Source organism: Acomys minous (assembly GCF_964271855.1).
Source record: "Acomys minous genome assembly, chromosome: 10".
Lineage (NCBI taxonomy): Eukaryota > Metazoa > Chordata > Mammalia > Rodentia > Muridae > Acomys > Acomys minous.
This window is the reverse complement of record NC_140491.1, coordinates 33,162,735-33,187,001: the sequence shown is the minus strand read 5'-3', so window position 1 is coordinate 33,187,001 and position 24,267 is coordinate 33,162,735. Positions and strand designations below refer to the sequence as shown.

Sequence of the window (24,267 nt, the reverse complement as noted above, 5' to 3'; positions counted from 1 at the left end):
GAGGGGCACAGTGGGGAGACTAGCTGGAGCCATCCTGCCTTTTCCTGTGCTTCCTGTTTGGTTTTCTGCTGGGACTGTCTCATTCAGCTTGTGTAGTAGCTCTTGGGAAACCTATTTTGGACTTAAATGTGCATTCTGAGAAAATCAGTATGTGCTCTGGTCACAGGGAGTGTGCGGGTGCCCATAGCATGTGTTTGTGGTGGTCGAGTTACCTAGTGAGCTGGTGGCCCTGCACAGTCCTCAGTTCCCAGCAGTGTTAGCTGCTCTGACCATGCTACCCTGCTGAACAGTGTTCCAGAACAGGTCTGAGCTCCCATGGTGAGTCCTGCCCCAGTCCCTTCCCTCTGGCCCTCAGGAGAACAGTGGCTAGACACAGACAGTGTGTGTGTGTGTGTGTGTGTGTGTGTGTGTGTGTGTGTGTGTGTGTTGAGAGGAGGGAGGAAGTCAAAGATGAAAAGTAAAATAGTGTAAGTTCTGATCTCGAGATAGCGTTTCTCCTGACAAATATCTGCAGCATGTTAGCAAGTGACTCCCGTGGCTTCCCTTGTCTTTTCTAACCTCCATGCTGGCTGGCTTTGACCACTTCTGCCCCATACTGAATCTGGGTGCCATGCTGATCTGAGGAAGGTATACTAGGAGGCTGTGGTCATATCCTGGCCTGGCTCCTAGCCCTCAGCGTCAGTTTCTTCTAGTCTTGTATTGTTCACACTGGGCCTCCTCTAAGGCCCTCTATAATCTGGTTTACACGCCGTCTGCATGCCATTCTGGGCTATAGGTCCAGTGGCAGCTTTCCACACACCTGTGGGATGGGTGTAATCAGAAAGTGTAAGTGTCCATGCTGTTTCTGGCCCCCTCACTCCCCCTCCACGCCTCCCTGCTAGGAAGGGCATTCAGTGGCTGGCCTTGAGCTGCAGCCTGCTAACATGTCCCCAGGAATATGTCCTGTGGCCTGACCACAGGGCAGACCATCCCGAATGCTCAGAACAGATGATGGAGCCCAGTGTGAACATAAGACATAGCAACATTTCCTTAGTGATGCCATGTGGAAAGTCACCTCCTGACAGCACAGCCCAGTAGGGCTTCTGTCCTGCCACCCCACAGTGGGCTGGCCTTGCCTCTGACCTGGGTCATCCTCATTGAGCGAAGCTCCATGTGCCCAGCTCACCAGAGCAGCCTGTGTAGCAACTCTAGAGTTCCACTTACAGGGGCCTGTCACCCTCCCACCCCTTGGCTGCTTCATCAAGTGGACAAGGGTGACAGATGGGGTCTTCCTTGACCCCTCTCCTTCTCCTCTTTGTTGAGTTGTAATGTTTTCCTGTATCGAGATTGCCAGTGAATGAGCTACCAGATAACACATGTTTAAATTCTCAATTTAGATATTATGCCTTAATGTTTCCACTGAGAAGTGACCTGCACACAGAAAAGTGCACAAGCCATGAGCTGTACATTCCAAATTGCAGCAGACAACATCAGGGGGGTGATGGGGCCAACTGTAGCCCCTCCTGAGATTTCACTCAGGGTCTTTTGCTTTGTGGGGCACTTGTAAAATGCCTCCCTTGCTGCATGTTCAACATCACTCTTTCTGTTCTGCAGTGTATGAGCATCTGAGGTAATAGCTTCTCTGGGTCATCGTCATAGTCAGAACTTATTATTCAACTCCTAGCCCCTGTCCCCGTCTCTCTCCCCCACCCTACCCCTGTGTGTGTGTGTGTGTGTGTGTGTGTGTGTGTAGTATGTGTGTGCACATGTACCTGCAGCCTCCTTTCTAGCTCTGTCTGATATCTAGAAAGCCTTGGCTAGGTTTCAGGTACAGTGCATGTTGCTGACTGAACGAGCGTGGAAAATAGAGCTGGGTGTAGGTACCTGCGGCCTCATGTGGAACAGGCACAGAAAGGCTAGAGGTGCAGGTATGTCTGTGATGCTCCTGCAGAGTTGACGGGAGCTGACCTGAAGGACTGCATCAGCAACAACAGCCTGAGCAGCAATGCCAGCCTCCCCAGCGTGCAGAGCTGCCGGCGCCTGCGTGAGAGGAGAGTTGCAAGCTGGGCAGTGTCATTCGAGCGGCTGCTGCAGGATCCTGTTGGTGTTCGCTACTTCTCTGTGAGTAAGGGGTGTTAGCACTTTGTGCCATGGGTCATCATGGGGTCATCTCAGACCTCAGGGACTGACTGTACATCACCTTACAGGGAGTGATCATCCCAGTTTCTGCTCCAAGCTCAAGGCTCAGTAGGCTGTGCATTTGTAGAGACCCTTGGTTCAGTCTTCCCCTCCTGGCATGCCTCCTGCCCTGGAGTTTCCTGAGAGCCCTCTTTCCTCTCCCTCTCTGGGATGTCTGTGCAGCAAAGAACATGAGAGTTTCTTAGCTTTGGATGTTGGTTTGTTTTGAGACACGGTCTCACTATGTTACTCAGACTGGCTTGGAACTCCTAATCCTCCTGCCTCATCCTTCTGAGTGCTAGGATTACAGCTGTGTGTCATCATCCTAGCTGGAGCTTCTTTAAAATTCTTGGAAATGCATGCTGACAAGTACAGCCAGAGTGTGGGGGTGAGGCAACAAGAGAGAGTAATGGGATGAATATGAGCAGCACGTGTGCGACAGTGTCAGCATGATATAATGTCATATTTTGTATGCTAACTAGAAACTAAAAATTCATTTCTTTAAAAATGACCAGCTCTTGAGAAAAAAGCTGTGAGGCAGATGGCACCCCTCAGATGTGTTGCAGAGCCTTTATGCTTGCTTTCAAGGCCCTCTTGAGAGGCACCTATTTGCTGTGTTGTAGACTAAGAGGGCCAGGTTAAGGAGGTGGGGGCTCAGCTGCACGGAGGGGTTGTGCACTAACGACTGCTCTCCTTCCTGTGGTCCCTCAGGATTTTCTACGGAAGGAATTCAGTGAAGAGAACATTTTATTCTGGCAGGCCTGTGAATGCTTCAGTCATGTCCCTGCACACGACAAAAAAGAGGTAAATTGCTCTTGAGATGGCGGGGGCTCCTTGGGGGTCAGGTGGCACAGAGCTACATCAAGTGCTGCTTGAGCAATCGACGAGGGATGCTTGTTACATGACTTTTTAAAAAATGACATTTCTGCTCCAGAATAAAAACTTAAGTGTGTGACATTTAATTCTGCCTAAACATAGTCTGCATAAATGTCTTGCCACAGAGCCTGGCAGAGGTGGCACTTGATATTGGCATGGGGAGGAGGGAACAGTGTTTGAGGGGACTTGGAGAAGCTCTCAGGCAAAGCGCACCCTTTGCCTGCTGGCTTAGCATCTCCTCTCTTGCTGTCCAGGATTTCCCTGGCCTTGTCCTGTGATGTTTTCCCCAAGGTAACAGTTGTCCTCACCGAGTGGCCTCATGCCTGTTTCCTGTGCTCTGAGCACTGCACATGCCTGTCTGTCCTCCCCTGTGGTGCACACCTTGCTGGCGGATCCTACTCTGAAGCCTCTCCCGGTGGTCCCTCTCAGTTTTTGAGGCCCTTACAAAGCAGCCATTTAGAAACATGCCAAGGAGCTAACTCAGGAGTTTCTTCCTGGCTCATTCCTTTATACTTACCTTCATAAACAAGAATAGAGACTGGGCCCGGGAATCAGCCCTCCAGCCCGAAAGCAGTGTCAGCCTTCGCAATGCCAGTATGGGAAATGCGTGTCCAGCGGGCGTATGTTCACAGATCTGCTCAGATCTTTCTACCTGTCAGCTCTCTTACAGGGCCCGGGAGATTTTCAGTAAATTCCTGTGCAGCAAAGCCACCACTCCTGTCAACATTGACAGCCAGGCCCAGCTGGCTGATGACATTCTCAATGCGCCCCACCCTGACATGTTCAAGGAACAACAGCTCCAGGTGAATTTGCAGACATTTCCCCTGGGCCTTCCAGCCAGGGCTTTCTCAGAGCAGCATGCTCTCAGGTGGGGAGGAGGCTGCTGGTAATGTGGGCATGGTAAACCCATCCGACCACTGGGCTCCACTCTCAAAAGGATTCAGTAGAGCTGAGGAACAGGAAGCCTGTGCCATAGACATCCCCATGTGCCCCACTGTGGACCAAAGTAAGGGACAGTATTACCTATCAGAAATCATCAGGGCTGGTGAGATGGCTCAGCAGAGAAAGGCACTTGCTGCCCAACCTGACAGTCAATCTGAGTTTGATTACTAGGACCCACACAGTGGAAGGAGAGAATGAGCTTCTCCCTTAGCTCCACACATGGACCACGCACAGCAGACGTGCAACACACACACACACACACACACACACACACACTTTTGCTAAATAAATAAGTGAATGAATAAATAATAATAAATAAATAAATAAATGTAAAAAAGAAAAAGGAGTGCTGGAGAGATGGCTCAGTGGTTAAGAGCGCCACCTGCTCTTTCAGAGGTCCAGAGTTCAATTCCCAGCAACCACATGGTGGCTCACAACCATCTATAGTGTGATCTAATGCCCTCTTCTGGCCTATAGGTGTACCTGTAGGCAGAGCACTGTATACATAATAATGAATAAATAAATCTTTAAAAAAAAAAAAAAGAAAAGAAAAAGGATTTTAAGTGTGTCCAACACTTGACCCATAGAACAGACAGCTACAGCTTGGCCACACAGCACATTATGGAAAGTCAGTGGTCTCCTCATGATTGCAGGGCTGGCTGACCTGTAGCAGGAGGTTAGTGTCATTCCCAGCATCTGAGAGGGATGGTGCTGCATTGTACCAGCCCAGAGAAAGATCTAGATTCAAAAGTTTAAGTACTATTTCTGAGTACTTGCTGCTGCCTCACTAGCATACATTCAAACCACTCTGAGCCTGTCTATATGCTTGTGGTATGGGTTTAGTAGTAGTAGCAATTGTAATTGGAGACAGGGTCTCTCTGTGTAGCCCACCATGGCTCACCTGAAGCTCACATGCTCCTGCCTCAGCCTCTGAGTGCTGGATCACAGGATGCACACGACACCCTGTTTATATCTTTGTGTCTTAATTTTGGGAGAGCATGTGATCTGACTTGGTGGTGCCCATCCAGAGCATACCCCTCAGCCCCGTCAGCTGCTGTGCCACTAGGTTGCAGGGATTAGCTTAAAACAAAGAAGATCTTCCCCAGGCAGCACTTACCCTCGAGAGGGCTACCTTCCAAGGCCTTAGGAAGTGAAGACCTGCTAAGGTGGCAGCCGCAGTCCTGAGTCTGCCTGTCCTGGCTGTGCACAACTCCTATGACTCTGAGTGGCAAAGGAGATGCTGTTACCTGATACGAGAGAGCTGAAGGATCCCTGGGGAGTTAACATCAGAGTGCCCTGGAGTCCAAGGGAGGATTGACAGAGCAGCACTGGGTCGTGGGTGCAGATCTCCGGCACCGCCGAGGGCCTTGGGGAGCTCCCGTTCCTTCTGTAACTGTACTGCATGACATTTGCTCCACAGATTTTCAACCTGATGAAGTTTGATAGCTATACTCGCTTTCTGAAATCCCAGCTGTACCAAGAATGCGTCCTGGCAGAGGTGGAGGGGCGCACCCTGCCCGACTCCCAGCAGGTCCCCAGCAGCCCAGCTTCCAAGCACAGCATCAACTCTGACCACTCCAATGTATCCACACCAAAAAAGGTGCTGGGCCAGCCCTTGTGGGGATGAGGGTGACGCTGTGTCAGCTCATCCCTTCATCAGCTGGGAGTGGGGTGTGCAGGACACAGATACCCTCGAACCCTTTCCTGGCCCCCTAACTCCTGGCCACCTCAGTGGTGAAAGAGAGGGTCAGGACTGCCCTTGACCTGCTGAAGGATCTAGATTAATCCATCAGAATCCTTATTCATTGAACTCTGTATCAGATCCTTTTGATGTTTCCTGTAATGTTAAAGTAACCCTAATTTCTTAACTGATGTTTCTATTTGCTGGCAGTTAAGTGGAAAATCAAAATCAGGACGATCTTTGAATGAAGATGTGGGGGACGAGGATAGTGAGAAAAAACGCAAAGGTGCCTTTTTCTCTTGGTCAAGGAGCAGGAGCACGGGGCGGTCCCAGAAGAAGAAGGACCATGGTGACCACGCCCATGGTATGCGGATCCAGACCATGCTGTTGTGGGCGGGGAGCTCATCTGCCATGGTGACATGAGAGGCCATGATGGGCAGGCAGAGATATAGCGGAGGTGTCTGGGGGCGATGAGGAAATGTCACAGATCTGGGAATGCAGCAGAATTGGAGCCGAGCTCTAAAAACCTTCTGGAAACTCCTCAATGCAGGGAGTCTGGCTGACTGGGCTCCCTTTTTTCCTGTTGTGAAAGTGACAGGTGCTTCAGTAGAAAACTTGGAAAATAGAATCAAACAAAAAGAAACAAATACAAACGTGCTATCCTTTGTGACCAGGCCAGTAAATGCGCACCAGCCATCCTGTTGGTAGGTGGGTCCTGGGAGATGTGCACTATGGCAGGCTTGCCGAGTCATCTGCAGTGGGCTTCAGCAGAGCTCACATGCTCAGTCTGTCTGGTGCAGGGTCTGTGCATGCCTGAGAAGCCACTTATTCAGCGTAGGTCACTGGAGCCAGAAGCCTGAGTGCCAGTCTGCTTGGCACAGGACAGTGTTTAGGCCCTTTCCTGGTACGTAGGCCAACCCAGATTATGGTTAGAACAAGTTAGTAAGTTGGACTATTGGCTCTGAACAGGAAATGAGGAAGAAGATGGAAAATGAGTCATTAGTAAAATGAGCAGCCAGCGGGTCACAGGGACAGTCTTCTTCAGACCCAAAGCAACATTTGCAGATAGAAATCATGGCTCACGTGAAGACAGGTCCACACGGGTGTGAGCCTGGCCTGCACAGCACTGCTCCCTTCTTCTCTCTGGTGCCTGGCAATGCCACAAGTCCTACAGGGACCCCATAATGGTGCCTTCCTTGGTGACCTTGACCTCGGCCTGTGCTGTTAGGGAGCTGTTTGACTAATCTCCAGGGGAGCAAGGTGGTACCTGGAAGGGCCTCGGATGTTTTGATGTCTCTGTCTTTACTATATTTTGTCTTTTCAGTCTGAGGGGTGAGGTAGGAGTCCTATACTGAGTGAGGGCATATGACGCTGTGAGTTCTGATTCACCCCACCCTTTCCCTTCTTTCAAGATGCCCTTCATGCCAACGGAGGCCTCTGCCGTCGGGAATCTCAGGGCTCGGTGTCTTCTGCAGGGAGCCTAGATCTGGTGAGTGGCTACCTCTATTCATTCCAAGGGTCACAGGCTGCACCTACCAGCTGGTAGCTGAAGCCTGGCTCATAAAAACCCAGCATTTGCTAAAAAAAAAAAAAAAAACAGGGCACCGGGATTGGACGCTGGCCCTGGGTCTCCTAGACCTCAGGGTCCCTGGTCCAGGATTCCTAGGGCAGCGTGAGAAACTTTAGTAGGTGGGGAAGAGTGCTGTGTATAGACTAAAATTAGCCTTGAGTTTATTCCTTAAATTCCTTTGTTCTAATTTAGTTAATATTTTTTGAACTCCCACTAAGAGCACACAGTATGCTTTGAAGCAGGGCTTTGTCTTCAGCTTGATGCTCAGACCTCCTGTTGACTCTAGCATTCCAGTGTTTGTGTCTGCCTGCGGGGTCCTAGGAGCTGGCCTCCTACTACTTAAGAGCTAGGCCTCGTCCTGCAGGTCTCTTCAGGACAACCTGCTGGCCCTGGTCTTTGCTAATCTGCTGTGAGGGGAGTAGGTAGGGCTCAAGACCATTGTCTGATAAGAAATCTGCAGGCTGTGTGCAGCCAGCAAGACTGTAAGCGTCAGTTTGAAACACAGCACCGGTATTAGACTCCAGCTCCTGCTGTCTTTAGCTGTTGTATATAAATTCTGAAGTATGTTCCAGTAGAAGGCAGTGGGATTGATGAGATCAGCAAATGCTTATACTTAAGTCCTATGACTCTGAGGCAGTGAGCTGTGGGTACATTTGAAAGGGGCAGTCCTTGCTATGCTCAGAAGGGGACAAAAACCTAGCTGGGCGCAGTGGCACATGCCTATAATTTCAACACGTGAGGAGGCAAAGGCAGGAGGATGGATCTCTGTGAGTTCAAGGACAGCCAGGACAGCCAAGACTACACAGAGAAGCCCTGCCTCAAAACCCACCCCACCCACCCAGCCCCCCAAAAAAGAAGGAGACAAAACCTAAACTGAACTGGTTGTCTTTATTGCTGCCAATTTTTGAGCGTTGAGGTGTTTGCTATCTTTGAATTGACTATTTCCTTCTTGGATTAAAGAGCCCTCTCATTGTAAAAGAGAATTTTGGTTGTCAGCATTGTGACATTTGAAACTACCCATCAACAATTAACATTAACTTAGATGGTTATTTCTTCTTTCATTACTCTAAATATGCTGTCAAGGCCACCATGAGTCAGTTACCTATTGCTGCCAATACCTCAGCTTAGTGTTGGAAAACATGAAGTGCCTGCATCTGTGTGTCAGGCCTTGTGCCTGGGGCCCTCACCTGTGTCATCAGTCCTCTGGCCTCACAGCTCACATACAGCCATGGGTGTGTGTGTGTGTGTGTGTGTGTGTGTGTGTGTGTGTGTGTGTGTGTGTGTGTGTGTGTGTGTACATATATACATATATATGGCTGTGGGCCAGGGCAGTGGGGCCAGCAGGACCATGTTTTTGTCACCATCCAGTGGCCATCCCAGCTTCCTCCCCATGGTGACCAGGAGGCTAGGCTAGTAGCTGGCTCCGTCACTTCTACAGCTACTTCATGGGAGGTACCACAAAGACTTAGAAGTCCTTGGGTTATTTCTGCATCCAGTCCCCACCTCCCATCCAGTTTTCTGAAGTAACAGGCAAAGAGGCTTTTCAGACACTGGGGAAGCAGTAGCAGTTCTGAGATGGCTGTGGAGGCAGGTTTGCCAGCATGTCTGCGCCCTCAGGAAGGCAGCTAATGCTGTGACTGAAGGGCCTGTGGGCAGCTCCTCATCACATCTGGCAGGACAGCAGCCATGCTTCAAATGTGGCCATAGAGTTACCACACCCTCCCTAGCCTTGGTCTCTAAGCCCTACCACACCCTGCCACACCCTCAGCTCTAGGGTCAGGGGATGCCTTGCAGTGGATTCGGAATTTCTTTGTGTGTGGAACTGCATGGGAAACAGGCAGGTTATTGGGCACATGAGACCAGGCAGTCTGAATCTTCCTCTGGAGGTACTCCCTTACTTCCCTCACACCCACACTTGTCTCCCTGCCCTACAGCCAGAGGCCTGCAGGACCTCAGCACTCGAGAGAGATAAGGCTGCCAAACACTGCTGTGTCCACCTCCCAGACGGGACATCCTGTGTGGTTGCTGTCAAGTCTGGGTTTTCCATCAAAGAAATCCTGTCTGGATTGTGTGAGCGGCATGGTATCAATGGGGCTGCTGTGGACCTCTTCCTGGTGGGCGGAGACAAGGTACTGTCCCAGGCAGGAGTGAGCCACCAGTGTCCTGGCCCTGTCTACTCCCTTCCCCTGGGCCTTGTTAGGGTTCCACTCCTGACACCACCACTACCACCTCCTGTCTATGAAGCAGTGCAGCTGACATGAAGGCTCCTGGGGGGCGGGGAAGGGGGTCGGTGGGTGCATGGCAGCACAACCTGGTGTCTAGAGTGTGTCGGGCTAATTTTGAAACTGCTCTTTTGTTCTTGCAGCTGTGTGCTGTTACATGTCAAGCCCACATGCTCCCACGTTAACTCTGCTGTCTTTGTTCCTCAGCCTCTGGTGCTGCATCAGGACAGCAGCATCCTGGCCACCAGGGACCTGCGCTTGGAAAAGCGTACTTTGTTTCGGTAAGAGAACAGGATACAGGTTTCTGGAGACTTCCAGAGCCTCCATACTTTGAGCCTCAGGACTTCTATTCCCTGCTAACCTCTTTTGTTCTGTTTTGAACCCAATAAGCATGTACTTGTTCCATGACAGGCCTTAAAAGAATGTCAGTGCCCCACCAGACTCTTAGCAATGGGGCAGGCATCACACACGGGTTATTTGGCCCTAAAACTATAGTGGGGAAAGAGACAGGAGTCTATACCCAATGGGTGTCAGGCAGTGGCCTGACTGCTCAGTCCTTCACCATGAAGGTTGAGAACCACAGGCCTCAGCCCAATTGTAAGTCTTGGAAAGACTTCGTGGACTTCTGCGTGCAGGAGTATATGCTCCTCCCAAGGTGGGGCTGCGTCTCTGGGGTCTCCACGCTGTAGCATCCTTTTCTGTTGAGGAGACCCTTAAGAGTGGTGAAGCCAGAACTGGCTGTCTTGTGAATATTTCTGCCCTACCTCCAGGCTGGATCTTGTTCCAATTAACCGATCTGTGGGACTCAAGGCCAAGCCCACCAAGCCTGTCACAGAAGTGTTGCGGCCGGTGGTAGCCAAGTATGGCCTGGACCTGGGTAGCCTGCTGGTGAGGCTGGTGAGTGTTATTCGGAGTCTGCGCACTGCCACCAGGGTTATGCCTTCCTTGCCCTTTAGTGCCTCTGCACCATGTCTCATTTCATGTTACTGTCCTCCCTAGGTTAAGGACAGTGCCCGCCCCAACTGCCCATTTTCTCTGTTGTCATTTATTGGCACATTTTTCATTATAGAAAAGGTTGGTATTTGCTTCAGGTGAACCAAATTGAATCAATAAACTCCCTGAAGCATCTCTACCATTTCCAGGTGTGACAAGAAAACAGTACAGCCAGTACCCCCTTGATGTGCAGTTTGCCAAGGCACAGGTACACTGTCTCTGTCACATGCACTGACAGACTGGCAGTTTCATGTGCACTTGTACACTGGCTTGCTCCCTCTCCTATTGTGAGAAGGGGTTTGTTACAAGGGTGAGGTTGAGGAAGAGGACAGCAGGCCTACCATATTCCTTTCCTGTCTCCAGAGGTGTTTAGCTAGGATGGGGCTCCTGCCTTGAGGCAGTATTGACTCATAATGGCTTGGGTATAGTGTCTTCCCTGTCAACTTTATCCAAGCTGTCTTGATTTTTTGTTTTGTTTTGTTTTGTTTTTGAGACAGGGTTTCTTTCTGTAGCCTTGGCTGTCCTGGAACTTGCTCTGTGGACCAGGGTGTCCTTGAACTCAGATTAGTCTGCCTTTGCCTCCAGAGTGCTGGGATTAAAGGTGTGTGCCATCACCACTTGGCTTGTTTTGGTATTTTTGAGACAGGGTTTCATGTAGCCCAGGCTATCCTTGAACTCCTTATCCTCTTCCTATATCTTCCAAGTACTGAGATTACAGGCATACATCACTATACTGGGCTGTGATTTCAAATATTCTTAAATGTTTAATTTCTCCTGAAATCAGAATTGTTTAAGAGCTTTGAAGTAAACAAGAGGAACATACTTAATTATTCAGAGGCTCTAGCCCTGGGTGTAGCTTGATAGTACTTCCCCACTGTGGGCTCCAGTTGGGAGCTTAGAACTCTGCCTGCAGAGACCACATCAGCCTGGCAGCCAGGGTGCGTGCCTCTCCTCTCCTCCTTCCTAAAGCTGTGGCAGTCACGGAGGCAGAGCAAGACAGAGTAACAGAGGGGAAGAGCGTCCCGGGCATCAGAGTGCCAGGCCGCTCACATCCTAGAGCTGCTAAGATTGCTTCCTGCAGCCTACTATTAGGGTCCCCCCTCAGAGCAGTTTGGGGATTAGCGTGCTGGTTTTAAGTTGGCCATCACAGGGACTATGAGCAGTGTTGAAACAGAAGCCAGATGAAGCAGCTGAGTGTTGACATATACATAGCAGCCTGTTCTCTGGGGCTGAGGAGTTTCCAGTCTTTGGGTTGTCTGTCTCCCCTCTGAGTGACCTTTGAAAGACCCGCTCCACCAGCTTCTAAAGGTTCCATATTCCCACAGGTCAGCCAGGCTGGGTGACCCGACCCTGGGGCCAGCTGGACTGAGGCCCCTCCATTATGCCTGGGTTAGTCTTATTGTTAGTGGCTGGATTAAAAGCAACTATTCCAGAAAGTTCCAACCTGGGTAAATGATTCAGTATATTATCTCTGCCTCTAGAGTGGGGAGAAGGAGCCCCTGGACCTTGGTGCCCCTATATCAAGTCTGGATGGACAGCGGGTCATCTTGGAGGAGAGGGATCTCTGCAGAGGGAAAGGTAAGGTTGCATCCCCCAGCTGCCAGCACCCCAGAGTGCCACACCGTTGTCCAGTAGTTGCCTCATAATCACACTGTGGGAGGCTGAGCTGGCAGCTTTGTGAGGCCTGTTGACCCTCACATGGCAGTTTACCCCTCATGTGCTCAGCCCAGCCTCCTCCAGGGAAGAGGCAGCAGGATTGGGGTAGGAGAGCCTGGCTCCTCTTGACTGTAGAAAGAGTGGCATCCCTGCTTGCCATTCCAGGATGTTCATGTGGCAGAAAGTGCTAGAAGGTGCTCCTTTCTTTAGAGGCCTTTACTGATACAAATCAGGGACCCAAGGACTTATCAGCTTGCCTGGGTCTCCAATTTAGGGCCCTGTTCTGATATTTGTCCCTCCAGAAGAATGAAACAGGGAAGACAGCAGTGGGCATGGTCCCATCCAGTGGGTACTGGTTGGTGCTGGGCTCAGCATTGGCCTACTATGTTATTCCTCACATGTGGGCCTGAGGGGATCATACAACTCTTTCCTACCCAAGACCTCAACAGCCACCGTCCTGACCTGTGTCAGTCGTGGTCACAGCCTCACGTGGGCCCCCATACATCCAAAGCCTCAGCAGCCCATAATATTGAGGCCACTAGCACAGGAAACCCATGGGAGAGGCACATTGTCTTGTAGCCCATAGAACTTGTCCAGGTGGGGAGAGAACTTTCCAGAAGCTGCTGAGGAGGGGTGATGTGGGTGGAGGTCCCTTGTGTGAAGATTCTCCAGGTAACTTTAGGTTTCCCCAGGGCTTGTGCCCAAATGACTCCTTAGGGCTTTCTGTAAGTAGATCCGCAGGGCCTGGGATGGAGCACAGGTCTCCATTCTACTGGAGCTTAGCAGATATGGGTCTGTGGCCTGGCCTACGGGTCCCTGTCTGTCTACCTCCTTACAGAGGAACCTTTCCCTTCCTTGGCCATCCTCTGCTCTAGAAAACGCTGCACCCTGGCCCTGGTGCTAGTTGGGCTGAGCACTATCTGCGCAGCTTCCACAGGACAGGCAGCCAGCTCTGCTGGGTGGGTTCTCAGCAGCTTCCTCCAGGGCTGACAAGTAGGGTCTGTGTTCAGGGGAGCTCTCAGGGAGCTGCAGACCTACAGGGTGCTCTGGACTAGGGTTCTAGTTAGCCAGACTTGATGCCACAGAAGCCAGCTGTACCCTGACGGGGGCAGAGGCAGATCTTAATGTCAGATCCTAAAGGAACATGTGTAGTACATGGTATATGCCGTGAGTTTTTCGCTAGCAGCCCACCAATGTCCCAGTAAGCATACAGACCTCCCTTCATGCCCCTGCTGCCCTCTCCCAGCTGCATCCGGTGGGCTAAGGGAAGATTAAGCTCTGGCCTGTGTGTGCATGTTAGATAAGGGATGGAGAGGGCCTTTGCTCTCACAGAACACACCGAGTTGTGTTTATTGTTCAGAGGGCACTGGGAGCTTCTGGTCATAAGCTTGTTTCGTGTGTTTAGTGTCCACAGACAAACAGAAAGGTGCTCCTGTCAAACAAAGCTCAGCTGTGAACTCCAGCCCCAGAAACCACTCAGCTATGGTAATTCCCCTTACGCCTGCCCCATGCGGTCCTGCCCCTCTCCCACAGCCTCCACCTCTTGGGGCTCCTTGGGCCTGTTGTTTGCCCATTTGGCTGGCTAAAGCTCTGCTCAGGGTGTGCCCCTCCCCCTGTGGGTATTTCTCCTGTCCCTTTGGGGTTCAGCCTCCACTTTGCTATGAGCTGCCAGCGTTGGCTTTCATTTGGCCTGGGTCGGTGGGTGGGCCATAAATGCTGTTGTGTTAATCCACTATTGGGATTGATTGTAGAAGTGCGTCTAGACTCGCTGTCGATGCCTGGGCCCCAGGGCCTTTACTGTACTGACGAGTGATATGTTACGTGTGCTGACATGCAGTAGAACTTGACTTTCCTTCTGATACAGGGAGAGGAGAGAACACTAGGCAAGTCTAACTCTATTAAAATAAGAGGAGAAAATGGAAAAAGTGCTAGGGATCCCCGGCTTTCAAAGAGAGAAGAATCTATTGCAAAGATTGGGAAAAAAAAATATCAGAAAATTAATTTGGACGAAGCAGAGGGTATGTGTACTTTTTAAAACTTGCGTGTTTTCCAGTAAATGCACAGTCTGGTCTTTAAGCCTGCTCTGCCCTGTCTGTAGCCTGGTCCTTGTTGCACTGAGGCTGTCAGTATAAGTTCACTAAAGCCCCTGTTAGGAGCTGAAAGCCAGAGTTCCCACCAGAGACCAGCAGCCCTGGCTGTGCTTTCAACCAGCTCCCTTCCCCCATGCCCCAGACCCTGACACGAGCTGGGGCCCAGCTTGGGTGGGGGCAGAAGCCAGGTATGCGGGAGGAGGGCAAAGTCCTAAGCCTGAGAGGGCTGTGGGTTTGCTGAGCTATGTTGACCATGGAGGCTGGAGGCAGACCTGGTCTGTCCTGACACAGGATTTCTGTAGGAAGCCCTTGGGGGTGGGATGTGTCCCCTACTCTGGAACCTTTACAGAGTAGAACCATTAAATGTCTCCCTTGGGCCTTCTGACCACTAAGCAGATGTAATGCACGTACGCTTTGAGTGTGTGCATTTCTGAGGACCACTGAGGTGGAAGATGTTGGATTCCTTGTGGGTTACAGACAGCCATTAGGGTACTAGAGAAATTCCGACCCCTGGGGTGTGACTGGGGAGCTTGAGTCCCATTAAACGCAGCCAGATGGCAGGAAAAGGCTCTGGAACAGGCAGTGAAGAAGCCCAGAAGGTGCCAAGCCCACAGTGCCCGTTCTGGCCCAAGGGCTGGGGCACTCCAGGTGTGTCAGGGAGACATGAGGTGCCTTTATCCCTCAGCCCCAGAGCACCACCCGTGCAGGGGCAATGGCCATGGGAGCCATGTGGATCCCAGGGCCCTCTGTTCTACCCAGCTAAGGCTTTCTCTCAGCCTTCTACACGCTAGCCATCCTATGGGGATCTGCAGTTCAGCTGGGCCCTGGCTCTGTCATGCCCGACTTTGACCATCACTTGTACCTTAAATTCACCCATGCTCAGGTAGAAAGATCTCCATGTATGAGCAAAACAGATGCCAGAGGACTAGCAGTATCCTACTGAGTGCCAGCAAGCTTGTCACCTACTCAGTAGAGGGGATGTTGCCAGGCCTAGGCCTGACAGTGTGATTTTCGTGGGGGCTGGCAGCTAGACATTGGCCTCAGCAGTGTGGGTAAAGTAGTGTAACCACTCCAGGCCTCACATTCCTGTTGGTTACTGGTGGCAGCTCAAGGCAGCAGAAGCCCCTGATAAGAGGAGCCGAGGCATGAGTGCATCTGTGAGTCTCTCAGATATGGTCACTGTGGCTTTTCTTCCAATAGAGTTTTTTGAGCTCATTTCCAAAGCTCAGAGCAACAGAGCCGATGACCAGCGTGGGCTGCTAAGGAAGGAAGACCTGGTGCTGCCGGAGTTTCTTCGTTTACCTTCTGGTTCCTCAGAACTTGCCCTGTCCAACCAAGCCACAGTCAAGGGTTTTAGTAAGAGAGCTGCGGCAGGCCATGGCCAGGAAGGAGCAGCTCAGACTGAGGAGAGCTACAGTGACAGCCCAGCCACCAGCCCTGCCTCAGCTCAAAGCCCCAGTTCAGTTTACAGCCCCGGCTCCGCCCACAGCCCCGGCTCCGCCCACAGCCCCGGCTCCACCCACAGCCCCGGCTCCGCCCACAGCCCCGGCTCTGCCTACAGCACCCCTGGTCCTCCTGGGACCACTCAACCTGGAGAGAAGCCTACAAAGCCCTCCTGCATCCCCACTGTGCAGGAGGGTACTACGCGGGCCTGGAGGAGGCTATCACCAGAAGTGGAGGCTGGGGGCATCCAGACTGTGGAGGATGAGCAGGTGGCTGACCTGACCCTGATGGGGGAGGGGGACATCAGCAGCCCCAACAGCACGCTGCTACCGCCACCCCCCATACCCCAAGACACACCAGGACCTACAAAACCAGGTACCTCCAGGTTCTGACTCTACGCCCTCCATCTGTCCTGCTTGTGCCCACAGCCTGGTCCACTCCACGTTTAATAAAGGGAACACTGAGGCAGGCAGCCCCTGCTTTACTTCCGTGTACTGAAACACCTGAGGGATGGCCTCCTTCTCTTGTATTTATGGGGCCTCTTTAGCCTTTTCTGAAAGGAAAGCAGGTGGCAGCCAAGGCTCAGTCTCCCGGGAAGGGTCACTGAGCCTGAGGCAGACCCACCATGTTGAGCTGTCTCTGTGAAGGTGCTGTGGAAATGGTAACCTATGTCCAGTGACACCTTGTGCAGGCTCAGGTCTCTGAGTGTGGATCTTACCTTTAAAACCTGCTTGCTGCCATTTTAGTGTTTTAGCCCTAAGATGGGGAAAAGTAGTATTTGTCTTAGGCAAATCAGCAGGTGTCCACGCTGACAAGGCCGGGGTTCTTGTTGTCAGCCAGGGCTTACCTAGTGCCCCCACAGGCCAGGCTATGCACTGGCACTACTCAGTCTCTGCTGCCTCTGCTGTTCGCTGCTGGCCTCAGATGCTGCCAGGCATTTCTTACTGGAAGCATGAGTACAGTTTGTGTGGCTAGGGACAGTGTGACCAAGTGGTGGGAATGTTACTCTAGTCCCACCCAAAACACTCCTGATCCCACACGGTGGTGACAGGGCCCAGCAGCCGCTGGCTGTGCTCTGTGTCCCCACGATGGCAGTGATGAGCCTCTCAGTGCATGTTTCCTACTGTTCCTGTCTAACACCTAGGCTGTGATCCATGGCAGGCAGGCAGTGTGGGTGCCCATCTGGGCCCTGCTTCCTGGGCCGGGTCTTCTCAGAGCCCTTGATGCATGTTTCATGTACCCTCATACATCTGGGTACCTGGGTGGGCATACGCCATGCTGGACTCCACAGCCCCACCCAGTGGGGCTACACCCGGTGAGGAAGCACGAGGTGCCATAAAGTGGCCCTGCGTGCATGCTTGGGCACCTCTGTCATGCCACACCCCTCCTTTCTGCTCCTTTGTAGCTGCCTGTTTACAGTTCTCCCTGTGTTCTGACTCTGTTCTTCTGAGCGTAATAAACTCTACAGCTCATCACTGGACTGGCTGAATACTCCTTTCTTTCTGGTTTGAGAGTGGCTTTTCTCTTTAGGATTAAAGTATGGATAATTCCTTTCTACATCTTGCTCATTTTCAAGAAATTAAGTAGATTTGCCTTAAATAAGCTTTTAAAAATAATTGAATTTTTTTACAAATTTGTGTGTGTTTGCGCATTTTACCTGCATATTTGTATGTGCTCTACATATATGTCTGGTGCTCCCAGAGGCTGGAGTTAGAGATGGCTGCGAGCTGCCATGTAGGTGCTGGGAACCAAACCCAGGTCCTCTGCCAGAGCAGCAACTTAATCACTGGGTCATCTCTCCAGCCCCAAATACAGTGGCTTTTAAGAGGCCATTCACTTCACAAAGTCCTCTCACATGCCTGCCACACGCAGCTTTGTGACAGGAAAGAGCAGGTTAGAAAATGGGAATAAAATTGTCCCCTGCCAATCCTGCCTTCTGGCAGGATCTCCCCCACCTCAGGCCTGTGATCTCCATGGCTACCTCCTTCTGCCATTGCCCGGGCCCTCCACCACAGAAGAGGTGAGTGGAGCAGAGGTCCTGGGGTTGGTTCTTTGAGCCCTGTTCCCCTCTCTGGGATGCCTGTGGAGCCTCTTTCTGCTCACACTGGCTGGGAGCTCAGATGTTGGTGCCATGTCTGAAGTGTGAGTCACTGCTATGGAAAGCCAGGCTGTGTAGTTTACCCATGGGGCACATGGACAGTGGCACCCAGTATGGTACCCAGCCAGGGGGCCTGTGCTGATATGCCCTAGATGTATTAATGGAGGAAAAACAGAGGTGTTACTAGACTTGAAGAAAGTGAGTCTCTGGTGCCTAAGGAGAGAGGGAGACAGGGTCTGTGGACTTTGTCCTGGAAGAGATGACAGTAGAGGAGGGACTGGGGCATGGCAGGGGGACCTTCGGCTGTAGCGCACTGTAGCTCCATCTCTAGCATCACTAAAGTGCTAATAACTTTCCCTTCTTCTGGAGGCAGTAGCCCCAGTATGGAGAGGGAGGCCACGGCCTATGGTTCCACCGTTCAGCTTGCTTTCCAAGTACCCCAGTGTTTCCCGGGACCAGCTGCCACAGGGCTTCTTGATGTGGGAGAGTGCCTCGCTGGATGAGGCTGCTCGAAGTGCCGGAGGAGGCCGCCTATGGGAGCTCCTGTACCCACACTAAGGGTCCTTTCTGGCTCTCTGAGCAGGGGTGGGCCAACTAACTGCCACTTAGAGTTGTCAGGCCCCACATCACCCAGTTCTCACTAATTCTGGGAAACAGTTTTTAGGGGTATGTTGGCCGCCTCAGCCCCATGATCCAGTGAGAAAGTCATTGAAATATGGCCACTGACACTCTATAGACACTTTGGGGTGTGTGTGTGTGTGTGTGTGTGTGTGTGTGTGTGTGTGTGTGTGTGTGTGTGTGTGTGTTGCCTCTATGCGATTACTTCGTGTATAATTGTGTCTTGATATAGGAAACTCCAAAATATTCAAATTCTCCATGACAGGGAAAAGCAGAGGAGTGCCCCAGCCTGGGAGAACTTCCTTCTCAGCCCTCTTGGTGGGGTCCTCTTTTTTATTTTACATTGCAAAGGGTGCAGGGCCTGAAGTGGGGCCTCCCAAGTAGGACGTCCCTGCAGGCAAGTCTGGACATTGTCCCTCACAATTGTGTGTGTTGTTTTGACCGTCATTCCTGCCCACCACTCTAGTATGTCTATGTGATGGCCTGCCAACTTGCTGGGGGCTTGAAGAGAGCCTCTGGGTGGGTGGCAGTGTGGGTCAGCAGCTTGGGTCCTCTGCTGTAAGTCTTTCCACATCCTGGAAGGGTGTGCAGTGCTGCCCCAGAGACACTCTGTTTCAAGGAGGAAAGAAACTTTGCAGAAGTGAGCTTGTGGTGATGGGGTCTGAGGTGAGAACCACAGAGCAGTCTGCTGCGCTGAGCATGGCAAGAGCCCCACCCCCAGCTCAGCACGCTGAGGGCACATAGCCGACAGTAGTGTGGAGCCTAGGAGGGGTGGTGTGGTTCTCTCCCCAGGGCTGGCCTCTTCAGCTGCCCTTCAGCCATGGCTAGATTTGGTGCCACTGTCCCACCTGCCTCTGCCCTGCCTCATCTTCTCCCTCTGGCCACTTGGTATCACTGCCACTGGAAGCCAGGCTCAGGGTCTTGGCTAAGGACAGACCAGTGAAAACCTCCCAGCCCATAGAGGAAGGTCTGGTTCCTGAAGAGGGCTCTCAAGAAATACCAGCTCCAGGTCTCCCAAAGGGCTGAGCCATGATGCCTTACAGAGGGGCCTTCACACAGCCATCCAGAGGCTTGCCTGGCTGACAGCTCAGTTCCCCTCTGCAGATCTTTACCTTCCTGCCTTCTCACGCAGAGATGGCTGAGGCTTGGGACAAAGTCTTGTGACAGTTCCTCACCCTGGAGGTAAAGATAGCGTGACTGCTGCCCCGCGGTCAGAGCCAGTCTGTGTCAGGCTTATCTGCCCACCCCAGCCTGCACGGTGTCACACTTCCTGAGTTGGAGTGATGGCGCACAGCCTTGCCCAACTCAGGCGCTATCCAGGCATTTTCTCCTTGGCAAGTCCCATCCAGTTCCATCCCTAGGGCCCCTGGAGCACCTCTCATGTCCTCAGGCAAGTTGTGCCCTGGAAGCCCAGCCCTCATGAGGCACAGACAGCCCAGAACTCATCACCCCAGAGCCTAATACTCTCAAGTTTGCCACGTTGCCAAGGAAGCCATCTGTCCATAGCATATCTGGTACCAGGCCTTGTCCAGTGGATGTTAGCAAGTAGATCTCATGCCCCTGTTGATGCTCCTGTACCTGTTGTCCTCCAGATTCCAGGCCTGAGTTACAATGGCCTCACCCTCCAGCTGAACTCACTTGCCCCACTCCCATTGCAGCATAGACCTTCCCTAGCCCTGCTGATGTCTTTGATGCCCCTACCCCAGCACACCAGCCTTGCTAGGTGCCATCCTCTGGATTCCCCCATTGCCTGCTCACCAGTGTACCCTGTACCAGTGTCTGCCCCAGCCACGGGCAAGCATGAACCCAAAGCCCAGCAAGTGTTTGTAGAGTAAGGGACTGTAATCTAGCTCAGCCCATCACAGCCCTGATCCTGAGCTGGGGTCTTTGTGATAACTGGGTCACGAGCCAGAAGCAAGGCTAAGTAATTCTCTCCCATGAGGAGCCAGGAGTTGGCAGGCCCCTGTGGTAACCTGTGGAATGGCCAGGATGGGGTCCTGGCCTCTGGTCCTCTTTACTGTCTCCTTCCAGATTTTCATGCATTCACAGCTCACCTGTGCCTGGGTCTTATGTCTCCTCCTTTCCAGGAGCATCTGGAGGCTCTGGCGGGAGGCGTTAGACCAGATGGTGCACACGGTTCCCAGAGTATGGGACGTAGTTCAGGGCAGTATCCCTGCGCTGTGAGACAGCAAAGGAAGAGGGACAGTCAACTAGGTAGGGATGCACGCTGAGAGAGGGCTTATCTTAGGGGCTGAGCTCTCAACTTTACTTATCTGTGGGGCATGGATCCATAAAGGATGGGCTTGGGGGAGACATGCCCAGCCCAGAGCAGGGAGCAGCATCCCAGGTGGAGAATGCCTACAGGTAAATAAAAAGGCTTGGAGACGACAGATGCCACTAGTGCTGCCTAGAAAGCTTCAGGCTCCCAGAGAGAAGCCTAGTAGTTCCCAGAGTCTGGGGCTGTGGCAAAGACCCTGTCAGGGGAGCGCTGAGTGGACCCAATAGCACAGGTTAGCCAAGGGCCAGTGTGCCAGGAAGAAAAGCCAGTGGGTGGCCCAAAGGGCAGGAAATGAGATGCTGCCAGGGCCTTGCCTGAGTGCTTGAGAATACTCAGAGAGCCTGAGGGAACTGATGCCAGGAGGTGTGGTGTAGGCTTTGCTGCCCCAGACTGGCCCAGCCCAGTGGCTCCTGAAGATCAATGGGGTCTCATGCATTGTTCCCAGCGTAGGTAGCTTTGTGGAGCCTTGTGGGTAGGCTGGTCCTGGAACTGTGAGTCACTGGCTGGGACTTGCCACATTTTCAGAGCAAGTCTAGGCTAAGCAGGCAGGAAGTATGAGGGTGCCCCTCCTTGTGAGGTGCACTTCCTTGATCCCCAGAAAATCTGCCCTGTCCCCTTCTGGGCACACAGAGCTGCTAGAAGTTGAAGTCTCTTCCTGAATGTTCATTCATGCCTGGAGGGGACTTCAGGTCCCTGTTTTTTTGTGGAGTCACTGGTTCTTTCAGGACCTGGTAGCACTCTGCATAAATGCCCCACTGGTGTCCAGTTGGGGGTGGGGCGAGGTGACTGACTCCTGTCTCTTTACACATAACCATCTTGCTGCTGTGCAGCCCGGCATCTGGAGCCATGGAAGTCTGATGACAGGGTAGGTAGGGCAAGGCCCTAGCAGAACGCTTGCTGACTGACCATAGAGCAGACTGTGAGAGAGTTCCAGTCTTAACTACACTGGCACCAGGTTACTGATACCAGCTGAGGCTGATGAACCTCTTCATGTGTCCCCAGGACTTGTCACATGATAAGCTGGGGACGCTCAGCAGAGACATCATATGTCTATGTACAAGCCTGAACTTGTTACACAAGGCCTCATGGAAGCTACTTCTGGAAGTTTGGGCCAAGGGTGAGGTGGGATACAAAGAGTAAAGGGGCCTTTGGGTACAGAGAAGCTGGGCCATCACAGACTCCTAATCCTGGTATCTGGTAGGGCACTTGGGACTGAGGGAGCAGCATCTTCACCTTTAGTGGCAAGCTGGGGAAACTGAGTCTGGAGGTAATTAGTAGAATATAATTCCATGCTCTGGGTTTTTGGAATGGAATATTGGGATAAGACTGTATCTATAGTCTGTCCACTGTGGGCTTTGGCAGAGAAGGCCCCACTCTGCCTGGGGGCTCCTAGAGGTAGAGAAAAGTGGGGGATCCATTTCTGCATAATATATCACATTCCCCAATCTATGTAGGAAAGTAGGGTGCTCAAGGGCACCCCCAGAGCCTTAACCCTAGTGACACTGCTCCTGGCCAGGTGCCATGCAGAGAACTGAGACCTATCCCAAATGGAGCCACGCACAAATCCATACAGACTTACTGGGCTGTGGGGTTACGCCCCCACATACACACCTGAAGTGGATAGATAGGTCTCCTGCAAGGCCCATGCGCAGCCAAGTGCACCAAGTCAGTCCTGGGGTGAAGACTTCTAACCCCACCTTGAAATCTAGAAACTTCCTAGGTAGTTTTGGGCATCTAGGGTGATGGAGGAGATGTTCAGACCAGAGCAAGATGGTGAAGAGAGTACAGAAGGGCCCCAGCAAGGGGCAGACAATGACAATGAAGGCAGCAGGCTGGTGACAGGGAGGAACAAGTGGCTATAGGTGTTGGTGACATGGGAGTAAAGGGACACTACAGACCCAGAGGTGTTTGTGCGGGTGAAAATGACTCTAACAGTAGGAAAAGAAAGGATAGGGGTGATGGGAGCTGGCCTGAGAGGCCTGCTATGGGGGGGGGGGATGATCCTAGGGTCTCCAAGGCTTGAAGGCAGACAGCACCCAGGAGAAACTGAGGGTGGATATTGCTGGCGCTGACGGTAAGCAATCAGGACCATCTAACAAGTGCCCTCAACGGGAATCTCTGGGAAATTCTCAGAGACAGCCCCCTCTCCCTGCTTTCTGGGAGGCCATACTGGACCCCAGGGTACATCTACCCCAATGGGTTACCCCGAGTCCCTCCTGGCCACTCCAGCCCCACACTGGATGAACCCATGCCTCCCTGCTTACAGCCCTGGCCTGGCGTCAGTCCAGTACAGGCATATGCCCTGTGGCTTTCCTACAAGTCAAGGGCCCCGGACTGCCCAGGGCTCTCCAATTCTCAGAGCCCTGGGTCCCTTACTCATGTCAGAACGACCTGTGATTCATGACCCTCTCAGCTGGGACTGTGTGGCACTTGACTGCTGTCAGAGCCACTCACCATGAGGTGGCCAATCAAGAGAATCACCCGTGGAGGCTCCTGGTATTCATGATGACTGGCCTGAAGGCGTGGACAGTTGAGCGCCCTCTGACTTTCCCAGGCCCGTGGCTGGAGCTCACCTTGTCTGGAGTGGATTTGGTGTCTCAGCAGGGATGGTGGGGTGGCATGGGTTTTGGAAGCCCAAGACTGAACCAAGCAGATGACAGCTTCTCTTCTCCCCGTGACAGGGGGCAGGGCCCGAGGCAGCGGAAGCCTGCCAGTCAACAGGATCATCGACGTGGACGTCGTTGCGGGTGTGTCTCCTGGGTGGGGAGGCAGCATCCTGGGGATGCAGCTGGGTGCCAGGAGGGTGAAAGCCAATGGACCCTTTTTAGCAAACGGTCCTGGCCTGAGCCCCATCCCAGGTGAGCCCACTAAGCCCAAGGCCAGCACACACCATGCCACCTTTGTTTGAAGCTCTCCTGACCTTGCAGTTCCTACTACTCCAGCCTGCACTGTTTCTGTGTTCATATGGATGTTTGAGGGGGAAGCTCATGACTCTTTGAGACAACAGGGGCCTAGGAAGAGCCAAGAGCCAAGAGCCACGTCGGCCACAGTGCCCTCAGGAGCCAAACTAGGAATTGAAGGGACAACCTCATCACAGGGGCTGGATTTAGAGACCTCCACAGCAGCCCACCTTGGCATTCAGACTTTGTCCAATAAAATGTTTCTGAAGACCTGCCATGTGTTGCATTGTGCTGAGTGCTGGTGTCACATGGTACCCCCAGGAGCCCTCACACCAGGGAGATGGCTTTAGGAAGAAAGACTCCCAGGGAGGAAATGGTGCCTGGCCATGAAGTCAAGGGTGGCAGCGAAGAGAAAGTAGCTTGGTACTTGGGAGCTGAAGGTCAGAATCCCCTCCCATCCTCAGAGATATGGGCCCCAGGACCACCCCTAGGATAATGAGGCCAGCCACACCCCGAATGTTGTCCATTCACCCTGTCCCATTCAGATTATCTGGGGTCCTTGGACATCTGTGCTCTTCTGTGTCGTCGGGGTTGGCCATTGGTGAGGGCAGGGCTAAGTTGAGTTACAATGGGGTCCCTGTGGTCTCCTTCCTGCACACTGTCTCCACTGTGCCCCAGCACCACTATTTCCCCAGTACCACCAACATGTTCTGACACTTTTGCCCAAAACCAACATGTCCTCA

General features: G+C 52.4%; 1 protein-coding gene across 6 annotated transcripts in view; it reads left to right on the top strand.

Moving 5' to 3' along the window:
* The window catches only part of RGS12 (regulator of G protein signaling 12), a 103,644-nt gene extending 79,845 nt beyond the window's left edge, over positions 1-23,799 (top strand). For 3 of the 6 annotated variants that reach the window (XM_084799828.1, XM_084799830.1, XM_084799831.1), the window contains 12 exons: positions 1,931-2,100; positions 2,869-2,961; positions 3,693-3,836; positions 5,396-5,575; positions 5,867-6,020; positions 7,069-7,145; positions 9,161-9,355; positions 9,656-9,729; positions 10,219-10,345; positions 11,923-12,019; positions 13,503-13,582; positions 15,388-15,599. In XM_084799828.1, the coding sequence (XP_084655954.1) occupies positions 1,931-2,100; positions 2,869-2,961; positions 3,693-3,836; positions 5,396-5,575; positions 5,867-6,020; positions 7,069-7,145; positions 9,161-9,355; positions 9,656-9,729; positions 10,219-10,345; positions 11,923-12,019; positions 13,503-13,582; positions 15,388-15,450 (1,454 nt within the window). In that variant the 3' untranslated portion in view covers positions 15,451-15,599. Of the gene's footprint in view, positions 1-1,930; positions 2,101-2,868; positions 2,962-3,692; positions 3,837-5,395; positions 5,576-5,866; positions 6,021-7,068; positions 7,146-9,160; positions 9,356-9,655; positions 9,730-10,218; positions 10,346-11,922; positions 12,020-13,502; positions 13,583-13,961; positions 14,116-15,387; positions 16,006-23,305 lie in introns of those variants that run through there. The other 3 variants (XM_084799826.1, XM_084799829.1, XM_084799827.1) reach the window with 2 other exon arrangements.
* Positions 23,800-24,267: the final 468 nt, after the last annotated feature.